An 18,327-nucleotide genomic window follows, 5' to 3' on the forward strand; every position below is an offset into this window, starting at 1 on the left:
CTATTTTTAATCTGATAAACAAGAAAGTTGTTTGTAAACATTTCCATTTTTATCTTTTTTTTTCATTGTAATTTATTTTTGTAGTTTTTTATTTTAAAATTTTTTTAGTCGTCACCCTCGGGCTACTGTAAAATGTTGAGTTATAAAATAATAATAATAAAAAAAAAAAATAATAATAATAAAAATAACCCCCTGGGTCCTGTTTATTTCATGAATTGTATTAAAAGTTATGAGATGCACAGTTTATAGTTTTTATTATTATTATTATTATTATTATTGAACAACCTTAATTTACAAACTCTAATATGGAGGAATGTGCACACACACACGCACGCGCACACACACACACACACACACTCTCTCTCTCTCTCTCTCTCTCTCTCTCTCACACACACACACCACACACACACACATAAATATACACACACACACTCTCTCTCACACTCTCTCTCACACACACACGCATACACACACCACACACACACACACTCAAAAACACACACACACACACACACACACACACACACACACACACACACACACACACACACACACACACACACATATATTCATAGTGAAAGCTTGAAATATGTTAAGTGTTAAATTTATTTGCAAAACATTTGTAACTTTAAATATTGCTATTATTTTTGTGTATATTTTATGTAAATTGCGCAGTTTTCTGAATATTTAATATTTTGGATAATGTTTAATTTTGCTGCATTTATAAATGTACACAGTGCGCAGGGCCTAGTTTGTGTGAATTATCGAGAGGGGGCGCTGTTTTACAACTTTAAACTTCATCAGTGAGGCGATATCAGTAAGAAACCACACGCCTGTGTATTTATACAAAACTGTAACAAAATGTCATTTTGGTCCAAACTACTTTTATTACAAAAGACCCGCTTTTCACATTATTCTATTTGAAGATAGGCTTACAGCTCTGATGTCTTTCTGTGAGAGCCTTTAGATGAGCTTCTCTGGCGCCTGCTGAACCAGTTTATGAGTTCACACTGTCATTCACTCAAACCAGTTCAAAGCTTTCACTGACTGAAACCTACTGGTTTATTCATCTTTTCCAGCTCCACATTTCGTCCTTTGCTTTTGCAAACAGAAATATTTGACCTCGATTTATAACAAAATTATCCATAATCACCTAAAATTGTATTTTGTACTTAGTAGCAAATTTAAAAAGTGTTTTTTCCCCCCTTTTAATAAGAATCTGATCTAAATAAATGCATCTAAATTTAATAACTAATATATATATATATATATATATATATATATATATATATATATATATATATATATATATATATATATATATATGTTTTATGGCGTTTATTTTGCATGTAATTTTACTTTTACACATTTCCCCTGAAGATCCCGAGGTTTCTCAGCCTTTATGATTCTGGAGGTGCTGGTTCGCTCACGTGGTTCATACAAAAACACATAAAAAGCCCCAAAAAGCCTCAAAATCTCCACAATCACGAGAAACAAGCCGAAGCTCCCAAGCACACACACATACACGCACACACACACACACACACACACACAAACACACACACACACACACACACACACACACACACACACACACACCGAGAGCTATGATGAAGAAGTACATGGGAAACGAACACTGGAAGTCAAAATGTCCAACAAAGGAGGACACGATCTTCAGCTGAAGAACTAAAAAGGCGAATGATTGTTTGGAAAACTAGGGGTCTCTCTTTTTTGACTGGTTCACGCTCGCTTCCCTTCACCATGGATGAGTTTAACTCGCTAGAGTGAAGAAATCACCGGGACAAATCATAACAGGTCCTTTGTTTAGTCTGTGGGGTAATACTGAGATTTCCAGCCATGCCATGACGCATCAGACGCGTGCGTAAAAGTGCCATTCGCGGCTGTACGTGGACAGATATCAAGAGCTCTGGTTACTTTATTATTAAAACATCATATATGCATTTTTATCAACTCTGAGAGATTCGGATGGTGTGACGAGCCGTTCTCACTGTGATATCGATCCGAATTGTGTTGAAATCATCGCGGAGTCACCAAAGACAAGAATCAACCGCAGGAGCATATTCACAGGATTTACCGCGTTTGCGTTTAATTCGGACCGGACCTCCTCTAAAAGTGGATATTACAGTTATTTCACTTTTAAGTCTCACGTTTTGGGGGAGAAAAGGAGGCGGATACGAACTTGGCCGCATTCATCTCCATCAATCCAGCTCTCGTGTCCGCTCGGGAACTGCTGTTTATTATCACGGAAGATGAAAAGCTTGATATTCGAAGTGCTTTGTTTTGTGTCCATCCTCATCTCCATCCGCGGCACACCGGCACCGGACACCGAATCCCCGAGCATCAGCCCGAGCTGCGCGTCCTGCGGGCTCAGCCAGACGGATGGAGCCACACGGCTGGACGTGGATTTGCTGGAGGCGGTGAAGAGACACATCCTGAGCCGGTTACAGATGCGGGACAGACCCAACATCACCCACTCCATCCCGAAGGCGGCGATGGTGACCGCGCTCAAGAAGCTCCACGCCGGGAAGGTGCGCGAGGACGGGAGGGTGGAGATCCCGAACCTGGACGGACACGCCGCGTCCATGAACGAGGTGGAGGAGGAGACCTCGGAGATCATCAGCTTCGCCGAGACAGGTGTGTATGCGGCGGGCATGCGTGCGTCCGAGCGCGCTGCGCGGTTACGCGCAGGTACGGCTATGATTTGCGACATTATAGAGACGTTTTATATGGATGGGTTTAAGCAAAACCTTTAAGTGTTGACGCCAATCAAACTATTAAACTTTTCCACGCTTCAGGACATAATATACAGCTCATTTGAAATGATTAATGAATGCAGCTATAAAAGTCGAAAAAAAAAAAAACTGCTAAAAAAGAAAAAAAGAAAAAAAAATCGCAAAGCATACAGAAACATTCAACTAAAAAAATAATTAATAAACTTTGACAACTTGCCCCGGCCAAGCACCTGTATCACAATTACAACACGTGTGACAACTTGCCCCGGCCAAACACCTGTGAAAAATACCTTTTCAGTTAAAAAATATAAACATCATTTCTTTTTTATATTGTGATTCTTCTATTAATGTCGGTGTTCTTTTATTTTTATATATATATATAGATATATATATATATATATATATATATATATATATATATAATATATATATATATACTATATATATATATTTATATTATATATAGATAGATAGATAGATAGATAGATATTAAAAACCAAAAACAAATAAAACAACTACATAAATCACATACAACAACTATAGATTTAGATTTTAACAGGTTTTGAACCAGGTGTTTGAAATCATCATAAAAACCACTGATCGAGAAAACTACTTTCTTATTGACATACATCTCTTGTGACAACTAGCCCCGGTGTGTTCTTCCTGTGTATAGGATGATGCTGTTTATTGTAACCACTTGGTATGACGGGAATTCTACAATACTAACACCACAATACTCTAATATCTCCGTCTTAAAATAATAGTATTTTGTTTTATATAAAATTATTTCTGTATGATTCTGCTGTATGATCCTTTGGCGATTCATTATGGGTTCTTCAGATCAGAGTTTTGAGTTCTTTGAAAGCATCCAAACACTGTGTTATCTAATGATCTTATCTTTTTATTCTATTAAGAATCAGAACCTTTTTTTAAGTATCAGAAATAGCATTTTAATTGCACAGAACATCCACAATCCTTTTAAAGAATCAAGCTAAAGCCACTTGATTATAAATCAACAAATGAGCTGTAGAATCTGCTCTCATCTGATCAAAATGCATCATTGATCTATTATCTGACCGCACTGAATCACGAGAACAGACACAGCACACTTACAGTTGCTTTTATTATCCAAATGACAGATTGCAATGTTTCCAATCTCAATCCAGGCTCTAATACTGATCTGATGAATGAATCGGACTGAGAATCACTCACAGTGAGATAAATGTTGTTAAAGGAACAGTTCCCCAAAAAATGAACCTTTGCTGTAATGTGCTCACTCTCAGGCCATTGAAGAAGCAGACGAGTTTGTTCCTTCATCAGATTTGTAGAAATATAGCATTGCAAGAGTGTCTCATCAATGGATGCTCTGCAGTGAATGGGTGCCGTCAGAATGAGAGTCCAAACAGCTGATAAAAACATCACAATAATCCACAAGTAATCCACACCACTCCAGTCCATCAGTTAACATCTGGAGAAGACAAAAGATGAAACAAATCCAGCATTAAGACGTTTTTAACTTCAAACCGTCACTTCCAGCTAAAATACAAATCCATAATAACACTTCCTCCAGTGAAAAAGTGGTCTGGTCTGAAACAGGAGAGAAATCTGCGCAGTCCAAAACAGCTCGAAACAAATATGTGGGTGGCTTTTGATGTGAGAGACAACAGGAGATGGACTTTTTCACTGGAATAAGTGTTATTATGGATTATAGACTCATATTTTAGCCAGAAGTGACGGTTTGAAGTTAAAAACATCTTAATGATGGGTTTGTTTCAGCTTTTGTCTTCTCCAGATGTTAACTGATGGACTGGAGTGCTGTGGATTATTGTGATGTTTTTATCAGCTGTTTGGAACTCTCAGTCTGACGGCACCCATTCACTGCAGAGCATCCATTGATGAGACACTGATGCAATGCTAAATTTCTACAAATCTGATGAAGAAACAAACTCATCTACATCTTTGATGGCTTGAGGGTGAGCACATTTCAGCAAACTATCATTTTTGGTTAAAATATTACTTTAAACTTACTGGATTGCAGCTGAACAAACAATCTGCCATAGTGCCTTATGATCATATTTGAGAGGGCACGTCTTTTACAAAGACAAAAGATGTTTGTCTTCATAATGTTTCATCAAAATGAAAAGTCTTTTCTTTGCAGTTGACGTCAAACAGCTAGTAATCTAATATCAGTTAATGCAATAAAGGTTGAATCAATAAAATCAAATAATGATATTTTTAATAAAGAAAAGTCAGGATTGGGAAACATAAAGCTGCTTTAGAGAGTAAACTCGACCTTTAGCATCAAAAAAGTTTGAGTACTGCAAACTCACATTCAGATCTGCCATAATCAGTTCCCACTGGAAACAATCACATCCCGTGCTGCATTTTTCCCTCTTGAATATCCTGCTACATTCAAAAATCTGTCACATTATGCAAGTAAAATGGGATGCAAAGAGCGTTTCATGTTGACTTCACGGGCAGAATTGAGTTTTTTTCAGCTTCAGCTTTTCAGTGTATTGAATTTGCTAAACAAATTGAGCAGCATGCAGCAAGAGTTCAAGGTTAAAATAACTTCAGAAGCAAAGAGCTCACGCTTGCACTCAAAAACAACAAATGAATCCTTTTTTAGTGAAGCAGATCTTTATAAGCGTCACAGCACACAGGATTGAATCGTACCAACGCACCGCAGGTCCGGTCGCAAACCCTGCCCTGTGAAGTCCAGAAGATTTCAAGCACCATAATGTGACATATTTAAGAAAGAAAAAGACAAAAACGTAAAAAAAGAGAATGCTTTAAAACATGATTTCATTTACTGACAAGATTGACGAAGACAAATGAAAAGTAAGGTCGTTTTAGAATCAGAACGAGTATTATATTTTGATGAAAGATTAAAAAAAAAAAAAAAAAAAAAAAAAAAAAAAAAAAATATATATATATATATATATATCTATATATATATCTATATATATATATATATATATATATATATATATATATATATATATATATATATATATTTAAAATATCATGCACTGATGAATCATTCGCAATAAGACCAGGAATAATAATTATAATAATAACTTTCATTAAAAATTGTATATAATGCATAATGCTTACGTAATGCTTCATATATAAATAAAAGAAAATTTAAAACCAATAAAAATAAATAAAAAAATGAAAATTGAATGAAAAAAGGAAAATAAAACAAGGGGCAAGTAATAATAATAATAAAATAATAATAATAATAATAATAATAGTAGAAAATGCAGCTCAAAGTGCTTTATGGGTCATTATATAAAAAGTAGAAAAATTATTAAATTTATAATTAGTAAATATAAAAAAAAGAAAAAATTAAAATAAATTAAATAAAACTAAAAAAAGGAAGATAAAACAAGAAGGAAATAATAATAACAACAATAATAATAATAAAACGTTCTTTAAAAATAATATATAAAATAGTATAGTATAGTGATAAAATAAGAATCAAACACAAATTAAATTTAAAAAAGACTTAAAAAGTAAAGAGCATGTCTAAATCTAAAACCTTCTTTTTCAAAAATGCGTACATTTACGATATTGAATTCATGCAGAGTAGCATCTCAGAAAGCAGTTTTAAGGTGAAGGCTGGAAGTGAAGCTGCAGTCACTGCAGTGGAGCGGGTCGGGATTCTGTGTGGGGTGACCTCAGGACACGGAGCTCTGGAAGACGTCCAGGATCTTCGTGAGGATCTCGTTTTCTTTAAGAATGGTGCTGCCCTGTGCTGGCAGAGGCCAAGTGAGTCCCTCTAGGTTTCTGTGACATCTTAATGGTGTGTGGAGACTCAGGTGAGGACGGCTGCCAAGAGGGAGAATGCGCTCGCGCTCTCTATTAGAGCCAGTGATGAATGCTCTCAGCGCTTTGCAAAAAGGCCTGAATCGAAAAAGCGGGAAGCCGTCCAGCATGTAATCATGCGTCGCCCCACGTCACCACTTGTTTTTAGCTGCGATTTTACGCTTTGATTTTGCCAGCTGGAAGCAACGGTGACAGAAAACACCTTCCCTCCTGTGTTTAGCAGTGTTCAGGCATCACTAGTGCTACTACTACTAGTGATCTTAACAAACACTCAACACAGAGTAACTAGTGCTGTATGTGTAATAAACATCAATGACATCTGATTAGGTGAGGTGTGCTAATCAGGATGGGTATTTTAACTAAAAAAACTGCTGAAAACTGCTGAAAATGTGTAAGATATGAAAATAAGATATAAAATAAAATATAGCACATATAAAATATAATCAAATAAAATATTAAAATAAATAGTGTGAAATGAAATACTAGATGAAAATCTTGACTTTAAGTGAAATTAAGTTTACGTTGAAGTAATAATTACAATTAAAGTTATAAAAAATGCTAAAACTAAAACTGAAAGAAAAGTAATATAAATATAAAAGTATAATATATAATTAAATATAATAAAATATTAGATAAAAAAAAAAAAATTAAAATGAATAAACTAAAATAAATAAGTTTAAACTGAACTACTAAAATAAATGTAAATTAAAAAGATTTTTTGGAAATTGAAATAAAGCTAATATAAAAATATAATATAATATACAATAAGATATTAGATGAAAAAACTTGCAATGAAAATTTATAAATAAGTTTAAACTGAAGTACTAAAATGACTTAAACTATTTTTTTTTGTAATTGAAATAAAACTGAAATAAAATAAAATCTAATAAAATAAAATATTAGAAAAAATATTAGATAGAAAAACTTAGATTAAAATGAAAAAAAGAAAAATAAAATGTTGCCTTGGCTACTAACTAAATAAATTAAATCGAAAGTACTCAAATTAATAAAATTAAATCTGAAATAAAAGTAAATTAAAAACTAATTGTTTTAAGCATTTGAAATAAAGTTGATATGAAATAAAATATATAATATATATAATAAAATATTAGATGAAAACCTTAAACAAAAATAAAGAAATGTTGTCTTGGCAACTAACTGAAATAAATAATTTAAAATTTAAATACTAAAATTACTAAAATCGAAATAAAAGTAAATTAAAACTATACAGAAATCTATACAATAATGTATAAGTAATGCAAAATATTAATAGATACTATAATATATAAATATTACTAAAATAAAACTGGTGTTAATACTCTTCTAGTGATCACAATTTTCTTCTGCCAGATGCTGAAACATACACAGTTTTGTGTAATTTCTAGTATTGTTCTTAATTATAAATTACATATAACATTTATTATTAAACAATAGAAAGAAAAAAGTATTTTTTTGTGTAATTTCTAGTATTGTTCTGAATTATATATTACTATTAGTATTTATTATTATACAATACATATGTATTAAAGAGATATTTCACTCAAAAATAAACACAATATAGGAAGAATATATAATACATCTAGAAATATATTAGAAGATATATTAGTATTATGTATATATTAGTAGTATTTATTCTTATTCTATTAAATGTATTAATAGAAAATACATGCATGTATTGCTTGTTGTTTCTAAGTTTTTTATTTTTGTGAAGCATCATATAGTGTAATATTGTATTTTTGTATTTTTTATTTTTTAGTTTTTGGGGGGCTTTTTATATACATGTATTATATTATTCATTATTCATTTAAGGTTTAATATAATAAAATAGATAAATCTGCGTTAAATGTTAATGTTTTGGATGAACAATCCCTTTAATGCACATTAATTGTATTAAACCTTAAAATAAGCTTATTTTTAGCATAAATGTCCCCAAATACTACAAAAATATACATAATACTAATATATAATTATATATGAAATATAATAACAGTAATGTACAATGCATAAAATATTAACAATATTACATTATATGATGCTTCACAGATCATATTGTCACAAAAGTGACTTTTTCTTCATAAGAACAACACTGTTTCTGGGTGAACTTTTCCTATAATGCACAATGTTTTTTGCCTAGGGAGAACAAAAAGTCATTTTTGGGGGAATGTGATCTGTGAAGCATCATACAGTGTAATATTGTTTGTTATTGTGAAAGTTTTAATGAAGTATTACCTCTAATTCAGCAAGACAGAGTTTATATTTAAATAAGTTACAGAGCTGTGCTGAAACTGAATGTGATTATCCAATCAGAGGCCTGCGAGCCGCCCATGTGACTCTCTCTCTCTTTCTCTCTCTCTCTCTCTCTCTCTCTCTCTCTCTCTGTCTCTCGGCGCAGCTGCACTCAACATGTTACACAATTACACACATCGCGTGACATATCCAGAATATTTTTAGATTTATTTTTAAACATTTCTATTTTATGTGTGTGTTTGCGGACACTTTTCAGCCAAACTCCTGGCGGCTCAGATTTATTAATCCATTACAGAGAGACAGAAAGATCATTTTTCTTGTCTTAGGCTGAAGTCTGTACGGTCACTCGGGCAGCGGTGGGAAAAACCAAAAACATGTCATATTAGTTTGTTTGCCAAGTCCCTCCTGTGATCAGATGCATGCTGATAACACAGGTGTAAAATCCTGAGAAGCTGTTTCAGATGTACGGTTTATATGCAGAAGAGATGGGTTCGGATGACTCTGGAGTGTTCAGTATCATGTAAATGTGTTCTTCTGTGAATGTCAAAGGGATGTGCTTGATCGCGCTCTCACTGTACGTGTCCTGTGATGTCACGCGGCTCATTGTGTGTCTTTGCAGCGTTGTGTTGTGCTCTCATAAGCTCTCGGACTCCTGTCATCTTTTTTATTTGTGAAATAATTTTTTGACAGGACCCCAGAATAACACATTTAACCGTAGAATAATCATCACCAGAACCTCCCGAGGACACACCCGGGTCATATTTCACCCTAAAATCAGAAGAAATAAATACAAAATAATTTCTTGCACAAGGATCTATTATATTTTGCACAAAATGAAGCATATTTATTGGACCACTAAGATTTTGTTGCATTTAGTTCATTGTTTAAATTGCAAAGTATTTAAACTTCATAGTAGTATTTTTTGTTCTGCTTCTAATTAACGCAAAATGTAAGTTTTTAAATGGCAAAGTACTTACACATTATATATTTTTTTCTGCTTTTAATTTCTGCTGAATTTAAGTTTAATTTAAGGTTCAATAAAACAAAATGGGTGAATCTCATGAAACATCCAAGAATATGTCCAGGTCAAATTAGAATTATTATATTTTGCACAAAGATATGTTCTATTCTGCACAAAATTAGGCTTATTTATATAAAAATAATGTTTTTGCATAATTTTCATGACAATTAAGCACATTTCTCCCCATTTTCATTACTATAATGTAAGTAAATGTAAATGTGGAATTATATAATTATATATAATTATAATTAATTTTTTTTTTAAATTGCAAAGTATAATTTATGCTAAATTTAATTTTAATTGAAGGTAAAATAAGATGGGTGAATCTCATGAAAATAGAAATTATATGCACAAATTGAAAAGCACATTTCTCCTCCATTGTTTTTTTTATTTGTGAAATAATTTTTTTAATGAAAATTAAGCACATTTCTCCTCCATTCTCATTACTGTAATGTGAACATATAAAAATCAAATTTATGCTAAATTTAATTTAAGGTTTAATAAAATAATATGGGTGAATCTCATGAAATCTTCCAAGGACAGGGGTCACATTTTTACCCTAAGATCAGAATTTTTTATTTTTTATATATTTTGCAAGAAAAGCTTATTTATAAGACAAAAACAGATCTATTTATTGTGACATTCATTTTTTCTATGACAATTAAGCATATTTCTCCCCATTCTCATTACTGTAATGTGACTATATGAAATAATAAATAGAATCAGTATTTTTTAAATATATTATATATCTGTGTTATATATAGTAGTAGTATTTTTGTTCTGCCTTCATGCTGAATTTTTAATAAAATAAAATGGGTAAATCTCATGACACAAAATGCAACCTATTTACGGTGGGGAAAAAATATTTAGTATACAATAAATAAATAAATAAACAAAAATGAAACCTATTTTTTTTTTTGTTGATATTTTAAGCATATTAAAATAAAAAAATGTAAATAATAAAATAAATTTAAATATAACTGTATAACAGTCTCATGAGAATGAACATGATTAAATGTCTTTAGATTGCAGTGGTCCCAGTTTAGGGGGCCATTCCTGATGGCCTTGAGCTTCACTGCCCTCTCTGAGTGTTAACGCCTCGAGTCTTTATCCTATAGGCCTAGACTTCACCAGGATCACAGGGACATATCGCCCAAGTCAGCTGAGCAACAGCCGATGAAATGCACCGAGCTGATCTCTATATTCTCTCTTTTCTTGATCCCACAGACGAGTCGCTGACCTCCAAAACCAGCCTGTTTTTCGTGATCTCCAACGAGGGCAACCAGAAACTACATGTGTCCCAGGCCAGCCTGTGGTTGTACTTCAAGCTCCTGCCTAATGTTTTGGAGAAAGGCTCCAGGAGGAAGGTCACAGTGAAGGTTTACTCGCAGGAACCGGGACTCGGGAGCAAGTGGAACTTGGTGGAGAAGCGCGTGGATCTCAAACGCAGCGGATGGCACACTTTTCCGTTGACGGACAGCGTGCAAATGGTTTTCGCCAAAGGCGATCGCCGGCAGAACCTGGACGTACGGTGCGAAGTGTGCGAAAAGATGGGCGTCGTGCCTGTTTTGGTGAACACGGCCGACGAATCCCACCGTCCTTTCCTTGTGGTCCAAGCGCGAGCGGCCGATAACAAACACCGCATCCGCAAACGAGGCCTTGAATGCGACGGCAGCAGCAGCTTGTGCTGCCGCCAACAGTTTTACATCGACTTCCGCCTCATCGGCTGGAACGATTGGATCATCGCCCCATCAGGGTACTTTGGGAATTATTGTGAAGGGAACTGTCCGGCGTACATGGCCGGGGTTCCCGGATCGGCTTCGTCTTTCCACACGGCCGTCGTGAACCAATACCGCATGCGAGGAATGAGTCCCGGATCCATGAACTCCTGCTGCATCCCGACCAAACTGAGCACCATGTCCATGTTGTACTTCGACGACGAATATAACATCGTGAAACGGGACGTGCCCAACATGATCGTCGAGGAGTGTGGCTGCGCTTAAGACTTCCAAATATCATAGTAAGAAACTAATATTTAAGACTCATCCGTGCTCACACATTCACTCGCACACCCCAACTCTTCCACGCATCTTTGTACATATATTTATGTTTCTTAATCATTGAGCGATTTAGTTCCAGTCTACAGGTTTGTACGATACTGTCATGTCAAAGGGACGGGATTGTTCTTATCTATGTCTACACTCTTAAAAGACAAAGGTTCTTTATTGGCATCAATGATGCCATGAAGTTCATCCATTAGACAAAAAAGTTCTTTAGATTATTAAAATGTTCTGTACACTAAGAAAAACATGGTTCTTTTGAAGGGACAGTTCACCCAAAAATCCCCAAAAGCACTGACCATCTTCTCAAAGCAACGACAGCACTTCTCACATCGAGTCCACTGAGTGACAACCAATCCATTCGAGAGCATCCGTCTTCAACGGACATCTGTACAGAGCAACAACAATCCTTGGGTTTCTCGACAGACATGAGATCCATTCATAAATCACGAGGCTTGTCTTGTTATGTCTCGGTTGTGATTATTTATGCAACAAGCCGAAGACACGCTTTTGAAACACAAGTGACTCCAGAGACTCTTCAGTTACGTCATGGTGCAGCATAGCACTTGCAAAGAAATACCGTAAATGCACAATATAAAGCACTTGCAGACTTAAAAATGCCTTTGAAGGTACCTGGTGGTGCGCCTCGTTCACGATTCCTCTGAAATAAGTGCCGCACAAGCTATGCAATGTATAGTAGTGACCTACACCGGATGACCCACTTGTTATGAAACGTTTTCAATACTTGAAATGTAAACTTTCGCTTCCTGCTCCGAGCGGATGGATGTTACAATGTTTGCACTGAAGTTGCATTATTAGTAAAGAAAAAACCTGCCATTGAAAAAAAAAGCTATTTTTATAGAAGCAACTGAATTGTTCAAATGTATTATACCGAATTATGGAACCAAAGAGGCCAAGATTTTAGCTATTGTAAGGTGGTGAGGCCATCGGATACTTTTGTAAAATACTTTTTAAATACGCAAGAGGCCTACACGATGTATCAGGGTACAATAGAAAGGATTTCATTTTCAAGTTGTTGTTTTGTACAGTAGATAAATGGAACATTTCATATTTTTCCATCAACTTTAATTTTTTTTTTCTCCAGTTTTCTATTTAATACTTTTAGCATCTATTCCGGAATCATTTAGAGTCAAATACATGCCATCTCTGTACAGCTTATGTAAGATAAAAATGCTTATTTTGTTCTTTGTAACGGTTTTGAAATAAATTTCTTATTCTGCATCAAGATCGACTTTTACTTTACTTTTGTGTTCACGTTTATGCATTTGGCAGATGGTTTTATACATTGCATTCAAGGTATGCACTTTATCCATTCATGCATTCCCTGGAAATGCATGAGGTGTTGTGTCTGTTACTAGTGCCACAGTCATGGGTTCGATTCCCAGGGAATGCATGAACTGTTGTGTCAGTATTACTTAAAAATAGTGTATTATAGTATCTATGTTTGCATCTACTTATTTTATGCAAATTTTGGGATATTGCATGAAAAACACTGGATAGAAACGGCAAAATGTGCATAAAACCTTAAAATGTGCATAAAAAAATGCACAACTGAAGTGGATAAAAAAACCTTAATATAAAAAAAAAACAAAAACATAACACAAACACTTAACAAACAACCTCACGCAACAAAAAAAAAAAACCTGATGTGATTGGGCAACTGGACTACCCAGCATTGCACACAGTCTGAAATATTGTTTTAGTCATTCTGCAGTCTGTCATCAAAAATGATTTGGTATAATTACATCCAAGAACGGTTTCAAATGATTGTGTTCCCAAACATCAGGCTGCAAGATAACATGACAGCATTTGTTATTGCACACTTCACATACTTATTTCCGATAAAATTGCAAATATTATAATCATTTAAACTTTGGTTACAATTATTTATGAAGAGACAAAATGCAATATTTTGTACATTATGAATACACAGTGCAAAATATTTTTTTCACCTTTTCCAGATCCTCTATCAAGTTCCAATAAGGAGAAAACAACAGCAACAACAAAATAAAAGCATCATAAAAATAAGTACTTGTGCACTAAGTCTTCTCAAGTCTTATGAGGTTGTAAAATCAGCTGAAAATCTCAAATCTGGGTTGCGTCAGGTCTGACATAAATGCCGTTTGTTTGTGAGGCTCACGAGAGCCAATGTTTGTAGTCACTGACGTCACAACTACACTACTGACACCATATTTTGCGAGTTACAATAGTGCACAAGTCATGTGGACTATTTTGTTGCATTTACTTGTTTTTTTGTACAAATTTAAGGAAGTAAATTACAAACTGTCTTTTTCACAAGTCATGACGATCTTCTACTCGAGCCCAAACTGAACGCCACTGACTATGTCACTTTAGAGCCCAGATCCATCACCACTGCAATTACAGCATACGTGCACATTAGTGTGTCTGTCGTGTGTGTTTGTCAGCAGGAACCAAATTACATGTTTTGGAAAGACAACCTCTCAGTCACACATGACTAGAACCAGAGGGAAATGCTCATGTGATACACATTTAGACAACAGATCAGAGCTGAGAAAGCCTGAGTCTGGACATTATAATCAACTAAACATACAATTATGAATATGCACAAGTATGATTTTTTTTTTTATGTTTTTGAAAGAAGTCTCTTCTGCTCACCAAGGCTGCATTTATTTGATTAAAAACATGTTAAAAATTGTAAAATATTATTACAATTTAAAATAACAGTTTTTTAAGTGAATATATAGTAAACTGTAATTTATTTCTGTGATGCAAAGCTGAATTTTCAGCATCATTACTCCAGTCTTCAGTGTCACATGATCTTCAGAAATCATTCTAATATGCTGATTTGCTGCCCGAGAAATATGTCTGATTATTATAAATGTTGAAAACAGTTGTACTGCCGATACTTTTTATGATTCTTTGATGAAAAGAAAGTTCAAAAGAACAGCATTTTTATTTGAAACAGAAATCTTTTGTAGCCTAATAAAATCTTTAGTATCATTTTTGATCAATTTAATGTGTCCTTGCTGAATAAAAGTATTTTTCTTTCTTTCTTTCTTAATATAAAGCACAACCGTTTTCAACATTGATAATAATCAGAAATGTTTCTCGAGCAGCAAATCATCATATTAGAATGATTTCTGAAGATCATGTGACACTGAAGACTGGAGTAATGATGATTAAAATTGAACAGATATCACAGAAATAAATTACATTTGAACAGATATTCAAATAGAAAACAGTATTATTATATTGTAATAATATTTCACAATTTTTACAGTTTTTTTGATCACATAAATGCAGCCTTGGTGCACAGAAGACTATAAAGAAATCTTTTGATCAGGAGTGTACAAGTGATTAAAGGCCTGCTAAACTGCCCAAACAATCTAAAAGCAGTACAGTATGTCCCTGAACACAACACAAAAGCAGTAACACTGAATGATGTGGACAAAGTTTGACAATCCTGTTCCAGCGCTCGTACAAAATAACACAGCGCCTTTAATATGAGGACTCTAATGCGATGCTTGTTTTCCTCCAAAGGCTGAGCTGAACTTTATTTTACAAGCTTGCAGAGTTTATTTCCAGCGTCTCTCAGCTCAAACACAAAACGAGAAGCAGTGTTGAAAAGATCATGCGAGAGCAAAACCAAACCAAATATGGTGAGTGATCTGGATTGAAGTTCCTCGAGCCCGGGCATCTTAAACCCGTCAGAGTAATGAGTAACAACTGTAAAACAATTCATTAACTTCACCTCAATAGATGTAGAACTGTTAGATATTGCGATAAAAAGCCTGCTGCTAATAAATGTCTCTGGTGTGTCTGTATCCGCATACAGTTTGTTTGTCATCAGGCGACTGTAAAACGCTCCTGAATTCTTCATCCTGGTGAGTTTGTGGAAGGGAATTTCTGGAATGTTCCACTTCAGTAATCAAAATATGTTGATCACAGATATTTTTACCCGCCGCATCCAGGAGACACTAATACTGAAAAAGGTCTCAGTGCTTTAAAGGACTAGTTAACACCTAAATCAAGATACTGTCACCTTCAAGTCATCCCAAACCCGTATGACTTATTTTCTTCTGCAAAACACAAAATTAGATGTAAGGCAGAAAGTCTGAGTTGCTTTTTATATATTAAAACAAAAATATAAAATGATCAGGGTCTGTCATACTCTAAAACAAAAACCTTACAAGCATCATAACTATTCATGTGCGAGAGGCCAAGTCACAATAAAAGTTTGCAAGGAAAAGAGTTACATCATAGATATTCACCGACAAACTGACACTCTCTCATCTCATTTGCATTATATTAAAAATGATGCATAAGAATGGTAAATCAAATACATCACATCTAAATCATTATTTTTGTATATTTATAAACTTTTATAACACATTAATATTTTGAATTAGCATTTAATTTAATAGTTTTAGTTTTCATTTTAATTTTAGTTAAAGTTTTACTTTAAAAGTTTATTACTTTTAGTTTATTTTTATTTTAAATTTTAGTATTACGCTTTTTTTAGATAGTTGCAAATGCAACATTTATATTTTTGGTTTGTGTTTTTAAAGTTAAATCTAATATGCATGTTATGAATTAGCTTTGTTATATTTTATATTTTCAAAGTTTTAGTAGTTTTATGCTGTGCCTTTTTCATTTTTATTATCATCTTTTTAATATTTAGAATTTATTTTAATTTTAGTTGATTCATTTTAGTATTTAAAATTATTTCAGCCAATGCAACAATTCTAAATTTATTTAAGGTTTTTCCATCTAATATTTACAGTATATTATGCATTAGCTTTTATTTTTATATTTTCGGTTTCATTTTAATTTTATGTAGTGCTTTTGTCATATTTACATTTTAAAAATATTTTACATTTATTTTCATTTTAGTTTTACCTGCTGTAGTCATTTTAGCATTTAAAATTATTTCAGCTAGTTTCCAATGCAACAATTCTATTTTAATTTTTTGCTTGTTTAAGTTTTTCCATCTAACATTTATATTATGAATTAGCTTTTATTTTTATATTTTCAGTTTTCATTAAAATTTTGTCATTTTTATACGTTTTTTAATACATACATTGAATTTATTTAAATTTTAAAAACGTATTTCAGATTGTTGCCAATACAACAATTCTAATAAAAAAAAATTGTTTATCCATTTTATATGGATAAGATTTCATTTTAATATTTATTTTAAAATAAATAGTTTTTATTTTCATATTTGTTGCATTTTTAATCATTTTATGATGTATTTTGTCATTTTTAATTTGGAAACATTTCATGTATCTTAATATCAGTTGTAGTATCATTTTAGTTTTTACATTTATTTCAATGAGTTTCTAATACAAACATTATAATCTTTGACAAGTTTAAGTTTTAAGTATTTATAATCTAATTCAGCTTTATTTCAATTGCCAAAAAAAAAAAAAAAAAAAAAAAATGACTTGCAATAAAGTTGTCTGCACTAATTTAATGGGGCTTTTTTTTGTCCTTTTTAGACCAAAAAAACTTCACTATCTACTATAATTGCATTGAAAATGGTTTAAACTATGTGCGTGACATTTTCATTCAGGCTGAACAGAAAGCTTTTGAAATGCCAATCCAAACGAGCCGTTTGTTCAAACACAGATCTCAAAGTGAATCCAGTATAAACTCAAGATCATCACAGAGTAAATCCATCTCAGGCTTGTCATTCTGACGGTCCTCTTACAACAAACACAGCAGTCCCGGGCCCCCGGAGACCCCATGCCATCATTTATCACTTGACATGTAGAAGCTTGAAGCGATTCTGACACGCCGCCCCATAAACACATGTTTTCCCACAGAACAAAAATCAGTTCCATCCTTTTTCATGATGTCAACGGGGGGAAGCTACACAAGCCTCGGCTCTTAAAGAATGGCCAGAGCAATTACAGATGGAAAAACGTTAGTAGCACACATTTCTTTTTAGCTTGCGGTCATATTCTGAATGCGCATTCGCACGAAAACAACATATTGCCTTTCGGGGTCAAGATGAAACCAACATCTCGGCTCGCGATTTACAGATATTGCAGAACAAAGACGAGCTCTTTGTGTCTCTCTTTTCAATATCAGGTGCATTTCGGTGGCCCCGAAGCTTGTCGCTTTATCCCGAGGGAAAGAATAAAGACAGATCTCTTTGGAAATGACAGCGGTTTTATGAAGGGACACAAAAGATGGACTTGGCATATCATTCCGCTTAATCCCATAGAAGAGGGACTCGGGCTCTATTCAAGTCTTGTCACTTTAGTGTTGGGATACTATCAAGCTGAACAGGTGGATTTCCTACAGAGGCCGAAGCAGGGCCCCTCATTGTCATAACCGCTGGCGAGGCCTCACCGCTGATCCATATGTCAGCTCTTCCTGTTTGTTCTTCTCAACAAACTTGAAG

General features: G+C 33.8%; 2 protein-coding genes across 2 annotated transcripts in view; one reads left to right on the forward strand and one right to left on the reverse strand.

The window, feature by feature from the left end:
• Positions 1 to 18,327, reverse strand: part of LOC109098641 (echinoderm microtubule-associated protein-like 6) — a 494,728-nt gene that overhangs the window by 362,640 nt on the left and 113,761 nt on the right.
• Positions 1,951 to 12,761, forward strand: LOC109050489 (inhibin beta B chain-like). Its single transcript, XM_019068075.2, has 2 exons — positions 1,951 to 2,655; positions 11,080 to 12,761. Exons 1-2 carry the CDS (start codon positions 2,271 to 2,273, stop codon positions 11,853 to 11,855), a joined length of 1,161 nt encoding a protein of 386 aa, XP_018923620.1. The 5' UTR covers positions 1,951 to 2,270; the 3' UTR covers positions 11,856 to 12,761.

This window comes from Cyprinus carpio, chromosome A11, assembly GCF_018340385.1.
Source record: "Cyprinus carpio isolate SPL01 chromosome A11, ASM1834038v1, whole genome shotgun sequence".
Classification (NCBI taxonomy): domain Eukaryota; kingdom Metazoa; phylum Chordata; class Actinopteri; order Cypriniformes; family Cyprinidae; genus Cyprinus; species Cyprinus carpio.

Excerpts from the sequence above, each read along its gene's own strand:
- LOC109050489 (XM_019068075.2), top strand. The coding sequence starts at position 2,271 with ATGAAAAGCTTGATATTCGAAGTGCTTTGTTTTGTGTCCATCCTCATC. Across the intron at positions 2,656-11,079 it reads CATCAGCTTCGCCGAGACAG|ACGAGTCGCTGACCTCCAAA; the intron begins GTGTGTATGCGG and ends TTGATCCCACAG.